The following is a 26,598-nucleotide window of genomic DNA, read 5'->3' as shown; positions in this document are numbered from 1 at the left end:
TATAATACCCAGTGTTAGAACCCTATTTGTTTCTATTATCCAATTTTCATTTATATGTCAATTGCATTTAATAGGGTTTTTTTTTTTGTGAGAATCTTGGTGGTCTGAGTCTAAATTTTAATATCTTGAAGCTTATTTCTAATCTTTTCTATAAACTTATTCTAACATTTTCTAAGTTTTCCATAAAGTTTTCGCTAAGAGTTGTGCATATATTTAGTCATGTTTCTCATCTTTAAGTGAGAATTTTTAATATATCTTAAGCTTGTTATGATGTTCAAGTTCATTGTAATCAAGTTTAACTTTTTTGCCCACAAGGTTTTTTCTCACACAAAAAGTCTTAATGTTTATAGAGAAAGCCACACATCTTTTGGGAGGGAAAGTTGTGTTATGGGAAAAAAATAAATCTTTTACTCACCTCTTGAGAGCTTTTCATCCACGTACCAAAGGAAGGGTAGGGTTTCTATGTTGTATGAACTTCTTTTGAATGCCTTTGTAGCAGCAGATTGTGAGTTAATTCCAAGCCATGTTTTGAACTAAGAGGCCCCCACGTTGCATATAGTTGAAGAAAATATACTTTAAAGAATGGTATTCCTAGCACGTATTGGGGTCCAATATTTTCATAAGGAGGAATATTTGCATTTCATGCATGCTGCTGAAAGTTGAAAGGAGATTCGTAGCGCATTGCATGGAGAGAGAAGGTTTCCAAGAGTTAAGGAAAGATCATTCCATGCACCCAAACACCTGGTTTCGTGCTTTGTTGGGTATGTATGCCAGGTGTAGATTTAAGATGAAGGTTTTCATTTAATGCATGGGCGAAGAATCATTGCCATATTTGTAGAAATTGTTTCCCATGTTGTTTATTTCCTTTTACTCATGAATATTGTGCTAAATGGAGCCAATGTATGCATTGGATGCTTCTATATGTGTAAAATTTTGGCAACTAGTTTATTGTTTCCTGAAAAATTATTGGAGGACGGTTTATTAATTACAAACCACAAGAAAACTTAGTCATGCTGGAAATATGAAGTCTTTCCACTCGATAGCTATCATAGCGATTTAATAAAATAAATGTTGCATTTTGGAGGGTATCTTTTGTTTGGAAAAAAATTCACCATTAACAGGTTTGGAGTACCTAAAACCAAGGGATATTATAACAACGGTCAATGAGAAAAAAATAGTCATATAGTCCAAAAAATGATAAATTTACAAAATACAGTGCAAGCCCTAGGATAACTCCAAAGAAGAGACCAAAGAAAAATAGTAGTCATGTAAATAGCAGTGGTCTGTAACATTCCTAAAAAGAGGATTCAAGGACAATTCATGGATGAAGAATGGATGAAAAAGGTATTGATTAATGTACAAACTTGTGGCATATTTCACAGCTATAAGGTTGAGTGAATAGTTTGAGTTCATGCAATGGTAGAAGCTATGAATAATGTTCATTATCTCAATGATTGAGAAATAATGATTCCAGCCATGAGATTATCAAAGCAATGATAATCATCTGTCATCAATGCTAAGGCATGGTGTTTTAGCAGAGCAAGCAAAGACAGTGAGCAATCTATGAAGATGATGGTGTTCCAGCTTCAATAAGATAGCTACAGAAGTTCAAAACAAAATTGTTCACATTCCAACACAACAATAGAAGACTCAAGAGCTGTTTAGACATTGAGAGGATAAAAGATGACTGTGAATCATGAAAAGAGTAACTAGTAGGGTTACAGTTATATCCATCTCGAAGTCACATCCATAGATAGAAGACAAAAGGCATTCACAATGCATGAACATTGGTAGAGGAGTTATATGATAGAGAGCTTAAGATCAAACCTTGTTGCAGTAATCAAAGACACAAGAAAAAGCTAGCAGCTAGTCTCATGAGAAGTGATATCATCCTTATGGGACTATCAAAACCAGTAACAAAGGTTATTGAAAGAACCATTATATAGCTTACCAAGTTATTATTAAATCATAGCCATATTCCTTAGCTTTGTAGTCATAGAAGTAATAGTCAAGTTGGGGAGCTTGTTTTTGTCTTACTCTTTAGAAAGTAGCACCATCCATAAAAAAATAAGCATGTAAAGATCCCTCAATAGTAAGAGAAAGTTTAAAGTGCATTTAGAGAAAAAGAAGTCTTCTATACAAGAAAGAACAGTCATGCACAGAGTCATGTAATGAGAAGCCTTATGAATCTAGATTTCAAAATATAGAAGATAGTATCTAAGGATCATAGCATTGACAAAGGAGTGTAAGGGACAGAGAAAGGATTAGACCAAAAGCAATAAGGACTATAAGAACAACCTTGATAAAAGCAACATTGAAAGACAAATTCATAGTCATAAGCATCATGACAGCACAAAGGGGCAAATAACTGTGAACAAAATGAGCAGTGTTTTTGTTGATGGAGTTGAATCCATTGAAGGGAGCATATGGCAGTTCAATGCAGTCCAAAGACTCCATGAACAAAGGAGTAAGACAACCTAAATGTTCAAAGACAGGGAACAAGGGTAGTGAATGCTTGGCATATGAGACAAAGAAAGATTGTCGAAGCACAATGACAGTGAGCAAACCTAAACCAAAGCCTATTTCAACACAGTCAACAATGATGAGATGATAAAAAATAATGAATACAGTCTTAAATCCTTACGACAGCCATATAAATTCAAGGATAAAGGCATAGACCACATTGTACCACACAATGAAGAGCAATGAAAAGTTCATCTCAAAGGAAGGAAGTTAGCTAGAGCCACCCTGTCAATCCCAGGAAGTTATTGTGGTATTATATTCTATCTTTTGGATTGCTTTTTTGTTACAAAGATGATAAAGAATTGAGTAGTTTGCATTGGTTGGTCTATGACTCTTGATGATCTTTGGACTGTGTCAAGTGTTCCTTTTGTTGGCTATTGGTGCTACATGCTCAATGCCACTATAGTTTCATTACTGACATACCTCTAAACTCTTTTTACTATTGCATGGATTGTATTCAAGATTGTCGCTACTAGAGCTACTAATGTTGCTATTCTTGTTGTGAATTCATATTTGGACATGTGACAAATAGGTTTGAGATATAGGTTTGACAAATAGGTTTGGCTACTATACTATGTGTGTCTCTGTACTTCTTGGCAGGGACTGCCTTTTGTGTGATAATTGCTCCTTTAGATTATTTAATTGCTCATTGACTTGTTCACTGTGACCTGATCAAAATGCTAATATGAGTTTGTGATCTTGAGTATTCTTTGAGGTTGTTTCTGTCTTTTCCTTATTTGATAATGAGACCTAATTGCTCTTGTATTACTGGGTGACTATTGATAATGCTTTTCCTTCATCCTTTGTTGTACACCTAACAACTATCTTGACTCCCTAAATAATTACTAGGATTGTTTTCTATCATTATCTCCATGCCTATGTTCTTTTTTATTGCTACCAATGATGTTCCATAACCCTACTTGGTCTTTTTGGACATTTACTGTATTTTCACTGAGATCCTTTGTGGACTGGTATCTTATATACAATAATGAGAGTGCACACCCATAGTCTAGATCAACACTCCTTTGTCTTCTCATATTTTCCCCTTGATGTTGGTGATGGTCTCCTTACCATTGTGTCTTTGATGTCTTCAAGGCCTTGAGGAGTCAAGCTTCTATTAATGTATTGATACCATCTAATTTGATGTTCTTATCTTGTCTTGACTTTGCAAAGCTCCTGGTATTTGTTACTACTATGAGATCTGTGAGGTCTTTTGTGATTATCTTTAAAACTCTACATTATAAGAACAATCACAAACCCCTTACTACTACTATGAATGCCACTTCTTTAAGGGCTACTTCAAGCTTGCCTTATTCAATGATCTCTAACTTAATATGAGTTCATCAATTGCCTTATGCTCTGCCATCTGTCAAATGATTGGAATTTCTGAGTTCTTTTGATGTCCATTCGTTGTCATTGGTGTATTAGACTTATGGCTCTTTTAAAATGACTGATCAGACCCTTTAACTGTTGCTACTGGGTCCTTCATCACCTAGTATATGTATTTTGAATCTGTGATTACTACTATGATAACAGTGATCTTAGCCTTGTTTCATATTTGTTTTAGACTATGTGACAGAATGGTTCTTCTTTGGATCAGACTCATCCTCAAAACCTTTGCTTTGGTGCATAGGGTTCTCATTTACTGTGTGTTGGCGTGGAGGGCCTTGGGCTTATGGCTGAGTGTAATCTTAGTGATTCCTTCTGAGGGGCTTCTCATACACTTAAACTCTCATCATTAATGCATACAATCTAGTCTTAATTACTAATGAAAGTTATCCTTTCATGACTGTATCTTTGTCCATGTTGGCCCCTACAATTGCTCCTTTCACTGAGCCATCTGATCTTTGGAGGAAACTTTCACAGTGAAGTATGTGTCTTTTGTTGACTGCTTTAATTACTTTTGATCACAAATTGTGGTAGTCTTGCATCATACTACTATTTTGTTATTTGTGTTGTCTTATTAGTGAAGTGTATGACTGTCATCATTTCATTATGCTTTCTACAAACTTTATCATCATGAACTTTGTAGACGTGACTGAAATGTATCGGTACAATCTCATGACCGTGGCTTGGCTTATTGCTAATTGTATCAACAAACAAGACTTGATAAATAGTCTCATTTCCTTCTGTGATTATGTCATATCAAAAGCTTTTGATCAAGCTCTATAACCTATGACTATGATTGTTATTTTGCTTTCCTTGATGCTGCAATCATAAAGACAACTGTGACTGTATTATATTATCTCAGACAAAACCTTGAGAATCTTTGTTTCATCTTGAAGCCATTGGATTTTTATGTCTTTATTCATAGCTCTTTTGTGCCTTGTCTATCATCGCATCTTTAATACCACTCTCAAGACTATCTTCAATACCTTCTTGACTACAATTTGGCAGTCATTGCTTGGTTTGTGTAACATATATATGTCACCTATAGAGATGTCATTGTATTTATGCCCTTGAAGATCTTCTGGCTATTAAGAACCTTGCATTTAGTGTCTCATTACTAGCTAGGTTGCTTCTCTGCTCATTTGTTATGAAATCTGATCTTGGGTCCTTTGTTTTTATCACTATGACTACACTATGTTTTGTTGTTAAAACTGTGTATCTCGGTGCTCTTCATACAATGGATGTCCTCAAATCTTGAGATCTGCTCTGTGAGACTTTGGTCTGTACAAATCATTTACTGTCATTTTGTGGATATTGATTATGTATATTGAACTTGCATTTGATCTTAGCACTGTGACTGTGAATTTTCTCTGTGACAAGTTGCTTTCTAATTAAAGGTTATCCTCATCTGAAGGTGCCCTGATGATTGCTCTATCTTTGTTTATCTCATCTTGCTTACCAAAACCCTAATATGTATAGGAATGATTTTCTTCTTTAAAATGTAACAAGAGATTAAATAATGAAGAAATAAACTTATCTCCTCAAGGATGCGGTGAAAGAACACTTTATGAACTTGAATGGAAGCTTAACAACATGCAAGGGCATGTGCATGATGCATTATTCACGATGCACTCTCTATTATCTGAAGGACACCTCATGTTCCAAACTCTTGAAACAACTAGTTTGACTGCTCTTTCTCTTGACGACTGCTTCCTTTACGCCTCCTTGACATGATTTGATCTTTACTGAGCTCATTGCTATGTAATAGGTGTATGAAGAGCCTTGCATGTAGATTTTGACTGTATAGCTTCATTCCTTTGCCAAAGAGGAACTCATGACTGAGAGAAAAATCCAAGAAAAGAAAGGAAAACCCTAATGTTACAGGGAGCTTTGTTTTTAAAAATAATTAACTCCCTCTTTTTTTAGGAATGTAAAAATTGACTTTACCTTTTGCTTCTCTCTTCATAATGGTTTGAACTTGACTTTGAAGCTGCGTGGGAAAGGTCTTTGAGGAATCTTTTTTGCCATAAATTTAAATATTTTTCCTTTGATTGCATTTTAAGATAAACTTAAATACAAAAAAGGGGAATTGGCATTTGACCTTACAATAAAAAGACTCTTTTAACAATAAATAATTTTTTGACCTGAAGAGTGGAAAGTTGGTAACAAAAGTTCTTAACACTATTGTTTCTATGATTTTGGTATTGAAATGCCTTTTTGTGGACTGTTATATATAAGGCTATCTTTCATGACAGTGATCTACTCCTATCATCACTCTTTTGCCAAAGAATTTTGCCAAATAAGTTGAGCATCCTTCCAAATCCTAAGGATTCCCATTTGACAAGTCTAAAGGCATGGTTTCCTTATGTTGCAACAAAGATGTTTTGAATCCATTGTTTAGGTGACTACTATCATTGTCCCTTTTTGTTACGACTATCCATAATGTTGCTTTCATTGTTCATACCTTTGTGTATGCATGTCTACTGTCATGTGCTTCTTTTGATGAGTTTGACCCTTTCATCTCCATTTTTTGATTATGCTCTATTGTTTCATCAGAATAGCATCTCTTTGATAATCTTTTAGGCATTTTACAACTTATGGATCTTGTAATTTAAACTCTACTCTTTCTGATGACTAAGACACCTTTATTCTTTGTGCATGCATCTGCCCCTCAATAATTTCTCTCATTGTCCCCAAATGCAATATTTACATATATGGTTTCTTTTCTATTGCTTAACAACAATAACGTGCTCTTCCATAAACAATGTAAAAAGAATGTAAAGCATTTCTTGTTTTGTAGTGTAGGGTATTATTTTGAGTTGAAAACCCTACCTTTTCATATTGATCTTTGATTGCAACTCCTCGAATTTGATCTTGAATTGTTCTTTAACTATTCTTGGGAGCTTCCTTATTGCCTTTGCACATATAGATCGTTGCATGATTTTTGAAGACTACTCCTTAATAGCACTTTGTTAGTATAAACAACTTACAATGAATTAAGATATAAGTGTTAAGGAAAAGATAGTTCCTTCTTTGCCATAAAAAGGTTAAAAACAAGAGGAAGATATTCAGGTATCAACTTTTCTTTTTGTGTTATTTAATACAAGACTGTTTCTTTTAAAAGAGTGTGATGAAGTGTTGTTGTAAGATATAATTTGATTGTTATAAAACATTTAATCTTTGTTGCCTGTTTGTAACAATTTTTCCAGCTTAGCTTTTCTATTTTGGATTCTAGTCAATAGATGCTTTCATTTATATGGCCGCCTTATTTTACGATTTTCAGTATAGTGGTATTCATTTCAAGTCTGGAATCATTGTGAGGAATACGATTGGACTTGGGATTGTTTAACCTTTTATCATACAGAATAGTAACCTTTTATCATACATTGTGATAGATTCTAGGACTGCAGTTCTGTTATTATGATAGATATTGAAGGCTGTAATAATTTTGTATCATGTAGTTTAAATGATCTCCTTTCTGTTTTTTGTTAGGGTTCTCTTCCACTTTTCACAACCCCCTTTTTTATGTTTAAGGGCTTATTCACAACATGGAAGGCATGGAATCAGTTTTTTTTTTGATGTGGGAATTATCAAGAATGAGTTCTATCATTCCATGGAATCCTCTTGTGATTTGGTATTTTGTGTGACTTGCTTTTTACAGCTTTTGTTGGTTGTACTTAACATAATGTACTTAGTTCTACAAGCGCAACAGAGCTTCTCATGCAAGTCTTCATTGGCAAAATCAGCATCTGCTCAATATTTTCAAATAAATACATTTCTATTTCCCTTAGTATGCAGTGTATATAATTGTTTTGTTTTATTTTATGTAAATTTATATGTATGACATCATGAGAGTTGATGTATTGACTCTTTCCTTTCTTTGTTTTGACAGTTTTCAATTCAATAAATAGCATTGCATTAAAAAAAATGCAGGGTAAGGGTAAGAACTGTTCCTTAGCTTTAGACAAAAAGCATCTTTTCTAGTATATGAAGAGATTTCTGAGGCAATGAGTTTGCATCTTACTTTCTTTTCATAAACATGAACAATAGTGCATTTGAGTCTGGAACATCAAACATGGTTGTCTTGATAAGATAATTACCATCTGCTAAACATTGTTTGTATTGTTGGGTGAGAAATGATTTTTCTTACTTGTTTTCTACCTTCGTACAGGAATAAAATCCTTTTTTTCCAGTGTCAATATCTTTCTTGGTTCACAGCTGGAGTTTATCTACTCTATGAGCCTTTTAATGGAGGTGTATAAACTTGTGAATTTGATATGCATTGCAATTTGGGCCTTGGACCTTCTGATCAGGTACTTCAAATCAGCTACTAGATTTCCACATGTGCCTAAAAATCTTCCTTAAAAGGTGGACATCTTCTTTGGTCGCCCCTTTTGACAAATATTTGAAAATAAGGCTTGCACTGATGATGAAATTTGAATTTGAAATTCAAATTTTGCAATCCTCTTCGATATCATGACTTTCAATTTTGACTATTGAGTGACCTTAAGGCTGATTTGAAAATCTATTTTGAACTCTTGAGATTGCCTTTAATGGCAGAGAGATTTTCATTACTCATCGTGACTTGTTCTATCAAGAAGATCTTGTATTGGCTATAGCTTGACTGTTTCCTAACACAATGACTATACACAGTCTTTATGAATTTTATTATGTTCACGGTCTAAGAAAATACAGTAACTTATATTGACCTCTGCTCTTGTGAAATGATATGACCTTGATGGCTGCAAATTTGTGCTTCCGTAGGTGTTCTATCCTTTACTTGATCCGATATGAACCTATATGACTTTTGACTGTGATGAATGGATTGGGGCTCTGGGGACTACCATCATTCTCATCTATATGAACCTATTTGACTGCTTTGTCTCATTACTGATGATGCCTTCACTACAAAAGGCTCTATCTTAAGCTATAATTGTATCTTGATCTTTTCATTCTCTATGGTTTGATTATGACTGTGATTAGGCTTCCGACGTTATTTGTATGATGGCACAGTTATAATAGTGTTCACATGTCCTATATTAGGCAACCCTTTGACACAAGATGGTCTTTATGATCAAATGGCTGCTCTTTGATGAGTGTTCTTTTTTTATGACTGTATCATCCCATTTTATCACTACTTTGTGATGGTTGTTGCATGTCTTTACATCTTCTCAAATGGTTACTATGGTCACCACTTTTTAAATGTTGCACTAGGGTTTGGAATCGACAACTATACCTTTGTGATTTCCTCAGAAATATCTGAGATTCATCTCTTAACTGTACTTATGATTGTAAATTCCATTATTGACTGCTACATTAGCGTACTAATTCTCTTGTGTATGACCTCATTGTTGTTGTGATCTTTGGAAAAGGACTCTTTTGATGGACTTTGCGCTTGATGACCTCGCTATTTATGAGGCTGCTATGAGATCATTCTTATCACTATTTTGCATGACTTATGCATGATTCTTTTATATGCTCAAGACTGTCATTTTTTATATCTTTTCTATATGTGGTAATGAATATTTATCCCTGCTAGGTCTGAGACTACCCCATTATGACTATCAAGATCTGAAAGTATACCCTATGTCTTGTCAAAACTCATTGTCCTGGCTTGCTTTGCATGGGCTTTGTAATATTGATAATGATTGTCCTATTTGTTATCCTTAGAGCCTATTGACTTCTTTGAGGATGTGTCCTCGGATTATTGTCTACTCTGTTTAATGCTCTATAGGTCATCATTAAGGAACATAAAACAATAATAATGAAAGATAAACTCATTGTCATATAGTCTTTTTTACTGACTTTGGGCAGGGTTTTTGGATTATGGTATGCTCTATTAATATGGCTGCAACAAACCTTTTCAATGCTTCGGGCTCACTGTGAATGTGCCCTATAATTCTTACTATCAACCCTTAGTACTGTTCTATGACTATATTTTCTTCATTTTGATGTCTTTTGCAAGTAAAGGACAGTAATAAACCTCTATAATATATTAATATGCCTTTTATTGGTTAAAATGTCTTCACCATTCTCCTTATGCTACAATGCCTTCATGTTGATATTTGGGACTATCAATGCATTTGATATCTTTTTCACATGACTGTTTCTTCTCATGAGATTCACTGTGAACTGTGTGTATTAATGACTGCACTTTATGAGGGTTGCAACCTTTATTATATTATTTGATTGCTCTGTGATCACACCCAAAACATTCTTTTGAGTATACTCCCCTTAATATCTTTGGACATTTTTCTAGACTGTAATCATTGCTTTTAGTCTTTAACTGTGCTCTAACCCTTCATCCCTTGTATAACTGATCACTGTTTTCTTGAAATATAGAGACTACTCGTGATACTATACCGTTCACAACATCATAGTCTTCTATGCATCTTTATGACTGTTTTGGCTCACTGTGCTGCTAGTGAACTGCTCTCCTTTAAACTATCATGAATGAATTTTAAGGTTTTCATGAAGTAGTGACAATATTTGTTGCTTCTTCTTAGCATTACTTCTTCTCTGTGTTGATTGTTGAGGAGTTAACCTAGGGTCATGTTTCGCACAGATTGCCAAAACACTTTACAAGCTCTTTGTTCTCCTTTCTTAAAATGTTGCAAATAAGAACCTATAGGTTGCTATGAAGTCTAATTAGAGGTTGTTTGGTGCTCTATCACTGCACTAAGAGCCTCTAAAGAGTACTACTATCTTATCTTGAGGCTGCTTTTGACATTGGGTTTCCTTGTGTTCTATTATCTTTTTTATCTTTGATAGTGAAAGCTATTGTCACAACTTGTCCTTTGGGAGGTTTTCTATTATTATTCTGAAAACTCTTTAGCTCTAATAAATCATTTGTGGACGGTGGTTATGATATATGGTTGTTATATAGTGCTTTGTTCTGACTTCTCTTTTCTTGCTTTTGAAGTCATTGATGGTTCTTCTCTCATAACAGTACCTACTCTTAAGACTTCTTCCATCAAACTTATGGTTACCAATGATGTCCATTCATTGTATTCCTGCCTTAAAGTTCTGTCAAGCTTATAAAAATTGCTGATATGATCATGAAAGGCTCTTAAAGCTGCTATCTAGCATGTTTGACTATGAATAAGGACTGCTCAATACACCTTTTGGGATAGGTTATTTACAAATGAAAAGTTGATAGATGATCATCAAATGAAAACTATTGGTATCATAGCCACTGTGCATTATTGTGAGTTGTCTATATCTCTCTTCAAAACATTGAATGCAACAAACAGTAGTTCCTTGAAATAATATGAGAAAGCATCAACACATAAGGACTCATGGGTATTGCATTGAAACCTTACCTCAAATGATGGATTCTTTTGACAGTAATGAGGAAACCCTTGGGACATACGTTGCTCCCTCTTAATTAGTACTTGTTTTTCTCATGCTTTTGGCGATATAGAACATCTTTCTATCTATTTCTCTTTCACTGGGACTGTTGTTAACATCTTGAGTGTATCTCTCTATCTCAAGTACCCTTGGATCTTCTAAACCCATGCCTCCCTAATGAGGACATATTTGTTCTCTCTGATGAATAAGGCATTCTTCTTCAAACAATTGTTATTTAAGCACTCATGACTACTATCCATCTGAGATTTTCTATTACTTTAGGGACAAGTGAAGCTTAATTGTATAGATCTACTCCATATTTGGTGGCCAAAATAAAACATGAAACTAGGGCTTTCTTAGAGGAACTACAGTTTATTCCCTATAACCCAAGCTTTTTTTTTAGCTATGGGTTCAAAGTCCAACTCCTTTGCATTTGGGTCAAATATATGTTGAAGGAGACCTCAAAATTTCCCTCCAAGCATTATTTGAGAACTATGTGGTATGTGAATCACTGATGCAATGAGAGACCCTCCCAAAACAAATATGAAATAAAGCCCTTAATTAATATTTTCAAACAATAAGAGGCCCATTATTTCATATTTTGACATTATGAGCTTCTTTTGACACTTTTAACAACATTTACAACATATTTAAACAAATGGAAATCTTTTGACAAAAAATATTTCATCCTGACTCACAAACCAACCTCAACACAAGACCAAAACGCAAAGTCTGAAACTATATACACATACCCTATATGCAATTTAGACAAATGACCTAAATTGGATAACAAGACTAATATTTGATGTTCTCTTCTATGTTCTAGTCTCTTCGGAAAATGAACCATCTTAATATAGTGAAGTTGAAGGAGGTCATCAGAGAAAATGGCATTCTATATTTTGTTTTTGAGTACATGGTATGCTGTATGCTTTGTACTCATCAATGTGAGTGTAATTTTTAAAATTGACTGACTACTGTGAAAGCAAATATACTTATTTATTTTGTTTTTCTTATGTACCAGGAATGCAATTTGTACCACCTAATGAAAGATAAGGTCAAGCTTTTTCCAGAGTCAAAGGTACGAAATTGGTGCTTTCAAGTTTTTCAAGCCCGTCCTTGTTTATATGCATCAACATGGGTAATATCATCACAATCTTAAGCCTGGTAGGTGTATGAACCAAAACTTGTATCTTCATCTTTTACTTTAGGTTTGAGTTTTATTGTTGTATCTAATAACATATTTTTCTTCTCATATTTTTATTTGTAATAATTTTTTATATTGGAATTTTGGTGGCAAGTGGAAACTCTGTTATTTACAAAGGTTATGATAATATGGTGCCATCTTTCTTGGGTTTTGCTAAAGGATAATTTATTTTTATGGCTTATTGTATTTATTATGCTCATAACAGTGTTGCATTTTGTTCCTTGAAACATCTAATTGGTAATTGTTTGGTAAACAATTCACATGACTGTATTACTTATTTCTAAATTGTACTTCCTTGTGACTGTATTCTTCCTTTTTAGGTTTGTGTGAGCAGTCTTATCTTGCCATGACTGTTATTTGAATGATATGCTGAAGCTGCTCTCTTGGGTGTAGAAACCCTAAGACCTTGTCTGTTGTTTGATCAAGGGCCAGTATCATGACTGATTCAAGAGTATCATGACTGCTCTTGATATTGCACCTAGTCTTTTCCTGGCTTTACATTGTCAATGATGCTTATGTATGGCTCTTGGCATGCTGATCTAGGTCTGCAAATGATGTCTATTCTCTGCTCTTTTCATGGTTTTGTTTGATAGTGTTTGTCTTGATTTGATGTTGATCCCTTACCACAGAGCTCTCTACCTTGCACTGTAGATCTAATGGATTGGTCTGAAACCTCATTATACCACGTGTACTTCTCGTGCTATTCCTTACTGTGACTGCTCTAAACTGATCAATGGTTGTTACCTCTATCTTTCATCTTTTATAATGAGAGCCATTGTTCTTTGGTGAATGGATTGTGATCTTTGTTGTTACTGGGCATTGAAATGTTCATTCTATTTTGGCTTTGAGATAAGCTTCTTGACGTAATTGTGACTATTGGTTTATATCTGCCCTCATTCTTTGTCCTTCTCTTTGCTATGTCTAAACTGTCAGATGGCCTTATCTATGTGCTTGATGATGAAACCTTATGGCTCTATGTCTTCATGCTACTGCTATAACTATCCTTAAAAGGACTGTAACCTTTATACCTTAGGTATACCTTGACTAATTCATGATCCTTGAGGCAATACATTGTAAATACTTAGATTTTAGACTTTTGCTTGCAATGATGGCTATAATCTTAGGGGCTGCAAACTCAAACTTCTTTTTAACATGATCTCACATTCAGAGTTCAACCCCTTGAATTTATTATTTGTCTTTCATTTCTATATTGAGATGATTGATGGTGGTATTGTTTAAACATGGACATATTAAATTGAGACTCACAAATTTGCTTGAATATCCCACATAAAAGTTGGGGTTCTTCCAACGATTAGATCAAGAAATTCTTATGCACATGCAGAATAAACCTTTTTGTACATTGTTTCTAATACTTTTTTGATGATGCAAAAATTTATTATTGACCTTAAATTTTATTTATATTCCTTAACTATTGTAAATTATTCAAGAGGTATGCAATATCTTGTAAATATATTTGAATGCTCATAAAAAATGCATATGATGGAAAATGCAATTTAATGTCAATACTTTTTTTTTATGCTCTACTCAATGACTCAGCTTATTTAAAGGGTATTTCTTTTTACTTAAATCTATTGATGGGATTCTTGACATTAATTTTGTGATTTGTTATTGATGTCATAGATTCCATCATGTTTTTTGAAGTTCCCATTGCTCTTTGAATATCAAGGCATCTTTGGTTGGGTGTGGTTCAAATATACTCAAGGATAGTAAACTATCTCTACTAAATAAAGATACAAGCATTTACTTCGGTACAAGTGGATCTATCACCTAGAGCTACTACTACACCATTTCATTCAATCACTTTGCTTGAGACATTTGAAGTTGATGGCATAGAGGAAGAATTGAGATATGGTGGTGCAGGAGAACTTCATCAACAAGCTTTTCAGGACCCTGAGGATGAAGACTAGGATCATTAGGATGTGTTAGTGTGTTTTGTGTTTCATGTATGTAAATAAACCCCACCATGTAAGCCCATGTCACCAATTAGGCAATTTGAGAAGCCAATTGGGACAATGTGGTAAAAAGGGGTAATAGATGGTTTAGATTCATGTTTAATAGGTTTTAGACATGTTTTATGTGTGTTTGGTTGGTCCATGTGTGTGAATCCCAACCTTAGGAAGTATGACAACTTTTTGAGTAAAATGGCAAAAAATGCAACTTTTGAGTGCAAAAGTGCAACTTTTTGTAAATCGGTTGCAGAAGCCTTTCAATGGCTCCAACCTACTCCAAATTCGGTGGCAAACAATTGGAGAGTTGTATAATCCTTGTGGGCATGATTCCCAAGGTTGTTGTGATTGGAGTTGGAGTTTGAGAATCAGTAATACACAAAATACTATAGTTTTCTTAGAAATTTTGAGTTTGTACGTGACTGTACGGATTGATTTGAACCCCACCATCCATGGAGTAGACAGGGAGATGAAATAGATTTCTTTTGGTGGTGGTCTATGGTCTTAATCATTTTGGAGTAGAGAGAACCCTCCATTTTACTGTTTGTGACCCGGAAAGTGAGGGTTTGGAGAGGGTTTTGAACCAAAATGGCTTTATCTTGCACTCCAGTCCATTAGAAGACTCTTCCTTTGGAGGGATGCAAGATAAGCCTTTGTATTTTATTGTTTTCATTTTTTTTTACAGGGGAGACCTTGTTGTGTGGAGAAAAGAACAGATTTAGGTAGGCATCTCTATGTGACTACCTAGGACAAGTTTTAGGACAGTCATCATAATTTGTCTTACCGATGGATTCCAGGCATGCAACCCTGGAATTAGAATTTTCTCACTACCCCCCACATTCCTATTAAGTTTTTTTTTTCATTTTGTCTACCGATAAAGGTAGTTGCTTTGGAAAATAGGACTAATTGCCCCTATTAGGTCTCTTAGCCTCTAAAGGGAGCAGACCTTATATTTGTAGATTTGATCAAACCATTTTGGGGATCAGTATAACTTCCAAAAGGGTGTATGAAATGCTAAGTTGTTTGTATGGGTGTGTGGGATATTTTTGAGTTAAGGCCAAAACACTGGTACAGGAGGACTACTAACCGAAGGGGTAGGTTTACAAAGGAGGTATTAGAGTTTGATGCCCAAGATCAAAACCAATGCTTGAAAGAGGTATTAAATGTTATGTGTGGACCAAATATAAAATCCCAAGGAGTAGGGATCACCGATAAGGTACTTTTGAAGAGTTGTTTTACTCATCTTAAGTAGGCCCATGACTAGTGAGTGTGTGAGTAGTTTCATCCAAGGTGTAGAGTCCTTCCTTGCAAGACCCTTGTGAGTAGTTGAAGGGTCACTAGCCTAACCTTATTTGGGCTTGTTACTAGGAGTTTGGGTAGGCCTCTGCATCAAGTGGTATCAGAGCAAAGGAGTGTCATTTGGAAGAGAAGGAGAAGACAAGATGTCAGAAGAAGAAGGATCACATGAGGCACCTTCAAGAATGACCAATGCAGAGTTGAATGTCCTAGTGAAGAAGCAGATGGCAGAGAGCAGAGCAATCAGGGCTTGAGGAATGAGATGGACCGGTTGAAGGACATAGTGGAGAGGGGAGAGAGAGACTCTGGAGAAGAAGGGGATGAAGAGGAGATCCCTATGCAGGAAGAGCTAGAGGTACCTGCAGACCAGAGACCCCTGATGAGTGTCCTCGAGTCCATAAAGAGAAGGACAATGGATGTGAAGATGGGTCTGCCAGTATTTGCAGGAATGATGGAGTGGATAGACTCCTTGGACAATTTTTTTAAAAGTGAAGACATACCAGACCATCAGAGGGTGAAGATGGCCCAATCCAAAATGAAAGGGGCTGCATTAACTTGGTGGACTTTCATCCAAGATGAGAGGGTGAAAGAGGGAAAGAGAATAATAGCTACATGGAAGAAGATGATTGTTTTGGTGAAAGAAGCATATGTCCCAATGGATTACAATATCCAATTGCATAGGAGGAGGTAGAATTTGAAACAAAAGGAGATGGACGTGAGTTCCTATACCGAGGAGTTCATGATGTTGTGTGTGAGGACTAAGGTGAAAGAGTGAAGATGAGAAGGTGGCAAGGTATCTCAATGGGTTGAGATTTACAATTTAAGAAGACTTGAATCTCCACACCCTGGAGATAGTCCAAAAGCGATTTCAATTGGCACTCAAGGTGGAGGAGAAGTTGAAGAGAAGGCAAGACCAAAATGGCAGAGGTAAAGGGAGACAACAAAGAGGATGAAGAGGCCCTTTCCGAGGTAGAGGAAATGGTTTTGGTTACCAGGGAGACTCTAACCAAGAAGGCAATAGAGGAGAGAGTAGTTACAACCATGGAGGAGGCTACAATCCAAGAGGAAGCTTTAGGGGTAGAAAACCACCCTCTAGAGGGAGATCCCAAGGTAGAGGACCTCCCAGGTGCTACAACTGTAATCAAGAAGGGCATATGGCCAATAGGTGTTCGGAGAAGGCTTCTAGATCCATGGGAGAAAGGAAAAGCAATTTGGTGCAGGAATCTGATTGTCAAAGTTTGGCAAGTGCAAGCACTTCTCAAAGTGTAAATGTCCTTGATAGTTATGGATATCCTGAAAAAGGAGAGGCTCTGATGATAAGGAGAGTAGTAACCACCATGAAGGTACCTGACAAGGAGCCTACACAAAGGAAATCTCTTTTCAAAACCACTTGCAAGGCAGGCGGAAAGGTATGCAAGGTTCTAATAGACTCCTGATCCACTGAAAATTTTGTATCACTTGAAATGGTAGAGAAGCTTAAGCTTAGGAAGTTGCCTCACCCATATCCCTATAAGGTTTCATGGCTCACCCAAGATTAGCAAGCTTGGGTGGAGTTTCAGATTGGATCTTACAAGGATAGATTGCTATTTGACATAGCCAAAATGGATGCATGCCATCTCTTATTTGGGAGACCATGGTAGTATGACTTGAAGACTCATCATGATGGATTAAGGAACATCTACTCAATCACCAAGGATGGTAAGGTGGTAGAACTCTTACCTCTGATAGAGGAAGAGATGGAATCAAAAGGGAAGGATACAAGAGTGCTGATGATAAAAGGTAAACAGTTCATGAGGGAGATTGTAGAGAAAGGTGCAGTTTGCTATGCCCTCATGCCTAGCCCAAAGGTGACAAGGAAAGAGCAGTATGCAGAAGAGAAAGGAGGACCAAAACACCTAGAACCAACAGTCAGACAATTGCTTGATAAACATCAAGGCATCATCTCAGATGGAATACCAAGATCCCTACCACCAATAAGGGACATCGGTCATTGCATAGATCTGATCCCTGGATCTACATTGCCAAACAAAGCAGCCTACAAGCTCACCCCAGACCAGAATGCAGAAATGGCAAGACAGATTGAAGAGTTGCTTGAATCAGGACTGATTGGCAAAAGTCTAAGCCCATGTGCAGTACCGACAGTCCTTGCACCCAAGAAAGAAGGCACTTGGAGGCTTTGTACAGACAAGAGCCATCAACAAGATAACCATAAGGTATAGGTTCCCAATCCCTAGAATAGAGGATTTGCTTGTTTGCTTAGGAAGTGCTAAATATTTTACAAAAATGGATCTAAAAAGTGGATACCATCAAATTAGAATAAGGCCAAGGGATGAATGGAAAACAACTTTTAAAACTAATGAGGGGTTATATTAATGGAAAGTCATGCCATTTGGGTTATCCAACGCACATAGTACCTTTGTGAGGTTAATGAATGAAGTCTTGGTGGAATTCATAGGGAATTTGTCATAGTATATCTAGATGATATCTTGATGTTCAGTCACACAAGGGAAGAGCACCTCATCCACATAGATATGGTTCTCAAGAAGTTACATGAAGAGCAACTAATGATCAATTTGGAGAAGTGTTTGTTCATGCAGGAAGAGATCATCTACTTGGGTTTTGTAATCTCACAAGGTGAGTTGAAAATGGATCAAAAGAAGGTGAGTGATATATTGTCTTGGCCTACACCTAGAACTGTGAATGATGTCCGAAGTTTCTAGGGTTTAGCAACTTTTTATAGGAAATTCACAAGAGGATTTAGTCATGTTTGTGGACCCATGCTTGATGCAATAAAGGGAGGACAAAAGTGCAGGTTCAGTTGGACCAAAGAGGCAGATGATTCATGATTCATTTGAGACGTTGAAGAAGAAGGTTGCAGAACAACCAGTCCTTGCCTTACTAGACTTCAACAAGATATTTCAGGTGGAATGTGATGCAAGCCACATGGCCATTGGAGCAGTACTCAGTCAGGAAGGAAGGCCTATTGCTTTTTTCAGTGAAAAGCTAAATGATGCTAAGAAAAGATACTCATCTTATGGGTTGGAGATGTATTGCCTAAGGAGTTCATAGTGTTTACTAATAATCAGGAACTCAATTTCATCAATAGCCAAGAAAAGCTTAATCACCGACACATGAAGTGGGTAGAGACCCTACAAGCTTTCACATTTACCCTCAAACACAAGAAGGGAGTCAAGAACAAAGTTGTAGATGTTTCGAGCAGGAGAGTCTTAACTATCAACCAAATCAAGATGGAGAGTGTTGGTATTGATTCCTTAAAGAATATGTATAATGTTGATGAAGACTTCGGAGAGATTTACAAGGTATGTGAAACTTTGAATGACCGGTATCATATTGAGTTTTTTGAGTTTTTGATACAAGATAGATTGTTGTTCAACGAAGTGCAGTTGTGTATTCCTAAATGTTCCATGAGATTGAATATTATTAGGGAGAAGCATTGTGGAGCCATGGCAGGTCATTTTGGCCTTGACAAGACCCTAGACCTTGTGAAGAGCCATTTTTTTTTGCCTAAATTGCAGGCAGATGTGAGAAAGTTTGTGGAGACATGTGTCATATGTTAGAAAGCCAAAGGGAAGTCTACAAATGCAGGTTTATATCAGCCTTTACCCATTCCTTCTAGGCCATGGGAGAGCATAAGTATGGACTTTGTGTTGGGTTTGCCTAGGACAAGGAGAGGATTTGACAGTGTCTTTGTAGTAGTGGATAGGTTTAGTAAAATGGCTCATTTATTGCCATGTAAGACTTCTTGTGATGCATCATATGTTGTAGACGTATTCTTCAAAGAGATAGTCCGGATACATGGATTGCCCCTAAACATTGTTTTAGACAGAGATGTGAAGTTCATAGGTCACTTTTGAAGAACTCTTTGGAAGAAGTTGGGGACTAACCTAGCTTTCTCATTAGCCTACCATCCTCAAACGGATTTGCAAATTGAAGTTGTCAATAGATCATTAGGAAACCTATTAAGATGTTTAACAAGGCAACATGGAGAGAAGTGGGACAACATTTTGTCACAAGCAGAATTCTCATACAATGACACCATAAATAGGAGTACCGGTAAATCTCCTTTTCAGATTGTTTATGGCATACACCCAAGAAGAGTGTTGGAGTTAAGAGATTTACCCAAAGAAGAAGCCATTAGTGCAGATGGTGAAGCCTTTGCATCAACCATTAAAGAGGTGCATGACCAAGTCAAGTCTCATCTCCTACAATCTGCAGTGAAGTATAAAGCTCATTTTGATAAGAAGAAGAGAGATATACAGTTTAGTGTTGGGGATTTGGTATGGATACATTTGAAGGAAAGACTACCAAAAGGCAAATACACCAAACTCATTCAGAGGAAGATTGGACCATGTCAGATATTGAAGAAGTGTGGACGAAATGCTTATGAGATCCAACTTCCTTTTGATCTTGGATTATCACCCATTTTTAATGTGTGTGATCTTACACTTTTCAAAGGTACTAAAAATGAAGAAGAGGAACCAATGCAGATTGCAGCAGACAATGACATTCCAAGGCAAGAATCACCCAAGTTGAGCAAATTGTTAGACACTAGAGTCACACAGAAGACAAGGAACAAGGAGTACATTGAGTACTTGGTGGATTGGTAGGACAAACCAAATTCTGAGGCAGTTTGGATGACAAGTGAGCAAATATCCAATCATGGTGCAAATTTACAAACTTTGATCCCAAGTGGGCTTGAGATCTCTTCTCCCGGGGAGTATGGTGCAGGAGCACGTCATCAACAAGTTATTCATGACCCTGAGGATGAATACTAAGATCATTAGGATGTGTTAGTATGTTTTGTGTTTCATGTATGCAAATAAACCCCACCATGGAAGCCCGTGTCACCAATTAGGCAATTTGAGAAGCCAATTGGGACAATGTGGTAAAAAGGAGTAATAGATGGTTTAGATTCATGTTTAATAGGTTTTAGACATGTTTTATGTGTGTTTGGTTGGTCCATTTGTGTGGATCCCAACCTTAGGAAGTATGACAACTTTTTGAGCAAAATTGCAAAAAATGCAACTTTTGTAAAATGCAACTTTTGAGTGCAAAAGTGCAACTTTTTGTAAATCGGTTGGAGAAGCCTTTCAATGGCTCCAACCTACTCCAAATTCGGTGGGAAAACATTGGAGAGTTGTATAAGCCTTGTGGGAACGATTCCCAAGGTTGTTGTGATTGGAGTTGGAGTTTGAGAATCAGTAATACACAAAATACTACAGTTTTCTCAGAAATTCTGAGTTTGCAAGTGTTGTATGTGACTGTACGGATTGATTTGAACCCCACCATCCATGGAGTAGACAGGGAGATGAAATAGCTTTCTTTTGGTGGTGGTATGTGGTCTTAATCATTCTGAAGTAGAGAGAACCCTCCATTTTACTGACTGTGACCCAGAAAGTGAGGGTTTGGAGAGGATTTTGAACCAAAATGGCTTTATCTTGCACTTCAGTCCATTAGAAGAATCTTCCTTTGGAGGGATGCAAGATAAGCCTTTTTATTTTAGTGTTTTCATGTTTTGTTACATGGGAGACCTTATTGTGTGGAGAAAAGAACAGATTTAGGTAGGCGTCTCTATGTGACTACCTAGGACAAGTTTTAGGACGGTCATCATAATTTGTCTTAGTGATGGATTCCAGGCGTGCAACCCTGGAATTATAAGTTTCACACTACCCCCCACATGCTCATTAAGTTGGTTTTTCATTTGGTCTACCAGTAAAGGTAGTTGCTTTGGAAAATAGGGCTAATTGCCCCTATTAGGTCTCTTAGCCTCTAAAGGGAGCAGACCTTATATTTGCAGATCTGATCAAACCATTTTGGGGATCAGTATAACTTCCAAAAGGGTCTTTGAAATTCTATTTTTTTGGTATGGGTATGTGGGATATTTTTGAGTTAAGGCTAAAACACCGATACATGAGGGTTACTAGCCGAAGGGGTAGGTTTACAAAGGAGGTATCAGGGTTTGATGTCCAAGATCAAAACTAGTACTTGAAAGAGGTCTTAGATGTTATGTGTGGACCAAATACAAAATCCCAAGGAGTAGGGATCACCGGTAAGGTACTTTTGAAGAGTTGAAGCCTTTTACTCATCTTGAGTAGGCCCGTGACTGGTGAGTGTGTGAGTAGTTTCATCCAAGGTATAGAGTCCTTCCTTGCAGGACCCTTGTGAGTAGTTGAAGGGTCACTAGCCTAACCATATTTGTTCTTTTTATTAGGATTTTGGGTAGGCCTCTGCATCATATGGGTAAAAGTTTTCCAAGTGCTTAGATAAAATAGTTGTATTTGATCCATAATTCCTATTGTTGTAGTAGATATTAGCAACATATTCACTTTTTCATATATTTCTATAATGCAGAAAGCTAGATACACATGTCACAACCCGTAATCAGATCACTCTAAATGAGTGGCATCGAGATTTTGTTGGTGGGCCTCAACTTGGGCTTAATGGTAAGATCTTTGAATAGTTTGTTATTTCTCGTCTTTTTTTTGGTTGTTCAAATCATGTTCTTAAATAAATTTTAGGTAATGACACGTTCTTGTAAATGTAGAGCAAGTTCCAAGTGGATTGGATCCTTTTACAATGGTCTATTTAGATGAGGTTTGAATCTTCAACTTGTGACGCAAATTGCCTAAAGATTTTTGTATCTTCATTTCTTTCCTCTGATGTTGGAATGCTTTTCTTGCACCAATGAGAAGGGCATACACTCACACTCTTGCTAAGCATCTACAATTTATTTGTCGAACCTTGTTTAATTTAAGAAAATTTTGGGTTATCTTTTGCAGTTAGTATTGTGTTTTAATGTACTAAGAATTTTTTTTCTAGAAAATAGCATAATTTTCTAGAAGCTTCGTTTTATTAACATATGGATTGCTGAAGCAAAGTCCTAATATATTGCAATTATCTTTGCAGGAAGTGCAAAAAAACAAATCACCTGCTCAGTCTAAATTTCCACGTTCTATTCTGCTATCCCGTGAGGATGAGTATGGTCCATTTCAATTCAAGTTGCATTTTATTTTCTTTTCATTCAAATTATTCATTTGGTATAACTTTACAAGGTTGATAGTTTAGACTTACACAATTCTTAGCCAGTGTTATCTGACCTCTTCCAATGGATGATACTATGGGCTTTCGTCAGATGGATATGGAAATTAATGGCTTCAAACACATTGCTGGAGAACTTAGGGATAAGTACCTCTTGAAAACATCCCAAAACGTGAAACACTGAGATCTACAACAACAATTCCACAAGAAGAACCATTCATCAAGGGATTAGAAGGGCTGGAGAAAGGTACTGATGTAGGTTATGAGACTAAAACTAGTAAAATGGAGGAAACAAGGGTTCCTATTTTAGGAGAGACTCCAGTGATCTCATTCATGATTCATGAACTGCAAAGAGCAATAATGAGAACATGGTCAAAGAACATAGATTAATAGTCATATGGATTAAATTTGCAATGAAGTATTGGTGTAAGGGTCATCCTTAGATTAATAGAGAGAATATGTATTTACTTTGATGATCTTGACAAATCTTAATTCTAATTTTATGTCGAGGTTTCTGAAAATGCCCAATTTTTCATAGAAACTATTTTAGTAAAACTATATTTTGAATTCATGTGAATACACAATTTGTAATGTTTGGTATGATTATGATCATGTGAACCTTGGAGGTAGAATCAAACCTTGAGTGTGCCAATGTTATTTGTTTTACAAGTATAATGGCTTAATTTTTTCTTTTGTACTTGCACACTTCTATCTTTTCTTGTTTAAAAAGAAAAAGAAATTTGACCAAACTAAATATACTGCCAATTGACATGAATAAATATGACTAAATATATGACTAGTTGATGACAAAATAATGATTAAAATGATTAAATATACTACTAAAGGATGGAAATCAATTAATACAAATGACTAAATATACAACCAATGGATGAAAATTAGTGAATATAAATGTTTAAACATACTACCAATTGACGATAATTAATGATTACAATGACTAAATAAATGACCACTTCACAACAATCAATGACTAAATTAATGATTAAATATATGACTAAATATATGACTAGATAAATGACTATCATGACTAAATAAATGATCGGTCAACAACAATCAATGACAAAATTAATGACTAAATATATGAATAAATAAATCACTAACATGACTAAATAAATGACCAATTAACAACAATCAATGACTAAATGACCAATAAATGACTAAAATAGTTGAGTCATAAATTTGGTTGCGTGATTAATGACTGGCAATAAACTATTAATGGTCATGTGATCAAATTTAGTCATTTATATGCAATTTTTGGTAGTTTTTTAAGTCATATATTGTTGTTTTTGTACTAGTGTCTCTTTTGGATTGCTACAAGCTCAAATTTCGCTTTGGAATCTCTTTTGCTCTTCTGCTCTACTCTTCTTTCTCGTTCGCATTGTGAAGAATGAGTTATTGAAACACCTTTTTATCCGTTCAAAACTTAATTTTTAGTTGTAATAAATACACAACCCTAAAGTCTTTCGGATACACTATTTTTCATCATTTCATTCACTGGATTAACAGACTGCAATAAAATCTTCCGATTATCAACTACATAATTGATTTCCATCATTTGCAACAATCCTTGACTGGTTACAGATCTTTGCAAAGGGTTTTTCAAGATCTGCATGATAATTTGCCCCCTAAGGCAAAAATGCCCTAGTTACGGAATGAGGTCCCAGCATAGGATTCAGGTGTGGAGTTGTTTTGCACATTTGAATCTTCCCTTTTTACCCACATCTTCTTATGTTGATCTTTGATCTCTTCCACTTTAGCTTTTCATTTTTCATCTGATTTGTTCTTGTTCACCAAAGCATTCTTGCTATTGCAATATCTTGCAATATGATCAGGTTTGTTACATACATGACAAACAACATCCCTTTGCATAGGCTTGAAGTTCATCTGATTTGGTCTCATCCTGCATTGGTTAGATATATGTCTAAACATCCCACAAGCATAGCATCTCTTGTTCTGAAAGTTATTTATCATTGTTCTGCACATGTTTTACTTATGACCAAAGTTGTTGCATATGAAACATTGATCGACAAAGGTACAACCATTCTTCATCAGGTTGTTCATCATCCCATTATTCATCTTACTTCTACATTGACTTGCATATGACCAAATTTACCACAAACAAACTTTTTACCATTGAATTTATAGGCATTATGTTGTCTTACCGGATATTTCTTGTTCTTATGATTTCTTTGACCAGAACTGGAGGATTCTCCTTTCTCAAATCTAAGTCTCATATATCTTTCCCATGTCTCTAACTTTCCAACATCTCATCCAACTGGGCTGAACAAGATTTGAATGTTTCTTTGCACTCATTAGCAATAGCCATCTCATCTCTTAGAATTATGATCTATCTTTCAAGTTCTTGCCCATCATTCTTTGTTTGCACCAATTCAAGCTTCAACTAATCATTCTTATATGTCAATCTGCAACATTCATAAGATCTATCCTTCAATGATTGAGTCAGGGTTTCTTCATTCTTTTCCATTCTTCTTCTGGTCTTCAATCTTCTTAGTCAACTTCATCACAATAGATTGCATCTCATTCTTCAAAACTACATTCTCCCTAGCAAACTTCTCACATTCATCTGTCTTGTCTTGTAGGACGCAACAGTGTGCATTGATACGTACACAATAGATCCGATGAATCCTTAGTGGGTATGGTTGTGTCAAGGCAGCCTACGGAATCCATCTATACGACATTAGTACAGAGGTAGCGGTACAAAGGTAGCCTACGGTACTGGTATTCCGGGTAAGGCGGTGTAGAGGTAGCAAATAAGGGAATTTATGGGAACCGAGCAGGTACTACCGTAACGGTTTGATTGTCAACGCTTTGTTCTTCATTCTCCTGTAGCTTATATATCAGCTCCTTTCTCTTTTCTCTAGAAGTGTTCAATTGATCTTTCAATGTCTCAATGAAGTCTTCAACTGCGTTAAGATTTCTTTTCAGGCTACCCTTTTTCTTCCTCGCTGCATCAAGATCTTCAAGTGTCACAGTAAGTTGTTTCTGCAAATCGAAATCCATTGATTCAATTTTCCAGATATTTCTCAAGTTGTTGGGCTTCTTCAAAGGAACTAGGCTCTAATACCAATTGATGGAGTCAATGAACACTGAGAGGGGGGGTGAATTAGTGTTCTGCAATTTATTAGATTATTAAACTGATTCCTACCATCGGATGCAAAGAATAGAAAGTATAATGCAGAAACTCAAAGCGAATAACCATACAACCATAACATCGGACTTTTTACGTGAAAACCCAGAAAGGAAAAAACCACGGTGGGATTTGAACCCACAATATTATTATAGCATGGCCAATAGTAGAACAATATTACAAAAAGGGAATGCATTTGCATTCAGGCACACTGCCTAGAGCTCACTGCTCAATTACAAAACAAGGCTACAACCCCGAAGGACTCACTATCCTACAATTGAAATATAAAGGCAATTACAAAGTTTGAACTGGAATATAGCATCTACCAATGCCAAAAATAAGTTCCGATTATGCACAAAATGATCTGCTCCCACTGATCTAAAAATCTGCTCAGTTCTACTATGCTGCCAAATATCAAATCAATAAAACTCAAGATGTGTACGTGAAACTGTGCTTAATCACCCTTGAAACAATTTCACATGCACATATTTGTTGGCATTTGCATGAAGATTGGATTAATCAAATGTTATGTTTTCATTGATGTCAATTAACCGGTAATGATGTTGTTATAATGTTGTTTTGTAACCGGGACAAAGAGATAGTAAAGGGAATTGTAACCGGTAAGTGATCTTGTGAAGGAAACC

General features: G+C 36.0%; 1 protein-coding gene across 24 annotated transcripts in view; it reads left to right on the top strand.

Moving 5' to 3' along the window:
- Positions 1 to 312: 312 nt before the first annotated feature.
- The window catches only part of LOC131076517 (uncharacterized), a 42,346-nt gene continuing 16,060 nt past the window's right edge, over positions 313 to 26,598 (top strand). The window contains exons 1-8 of one of the 24 annotated variants that reach the window (XR_009113367.2): positions 320 to 761; positions 7,805 to 7,852; positions 8,084 to 8,225; positions 12,284 to 12,426; positions 22,102 to 22,193; positions 22,295 to 22,344; positions 22,657 to 22,727; positions 22,883 to 23,297. Coding sequence is in view for 1 of the 24 variants with exons in the window: in XM_058013749.2 (XP_057869732.1) it covers positions 647 to 761; positions 7,805 to 7,852; positions 8,084 to 8,225; positions 12,284 to 12,305 (327 nt within the window). In the remaining 23 variants the exon portion in view is untranslated. The other 23 variants (XR_009113370.2, XR_009113369.2, XR_009113366.2 and 20 more) reach the window with 23 other exon arrangements.

This window comes from Cryptomeria japonica, chromosome 3 (genome assembly GCF_030272615.1).
Source record: "Cryptomeria japonica chromosome 3, Sugi_1.0, whole genome shotgun sequence".
NCBI classification, from domain to species: domain Eukaryota; kingdom Viridiplantae; phylum Streptophyta; class Pinopsida; order Cupressales; family Cupressaceae; genus Cryptomeria; species Cryptomeria japonica.
Note: the sequence above shows the minus strand (reverse complement) of the source record. Positions and strands in the feature narration are given on the sequence as shown.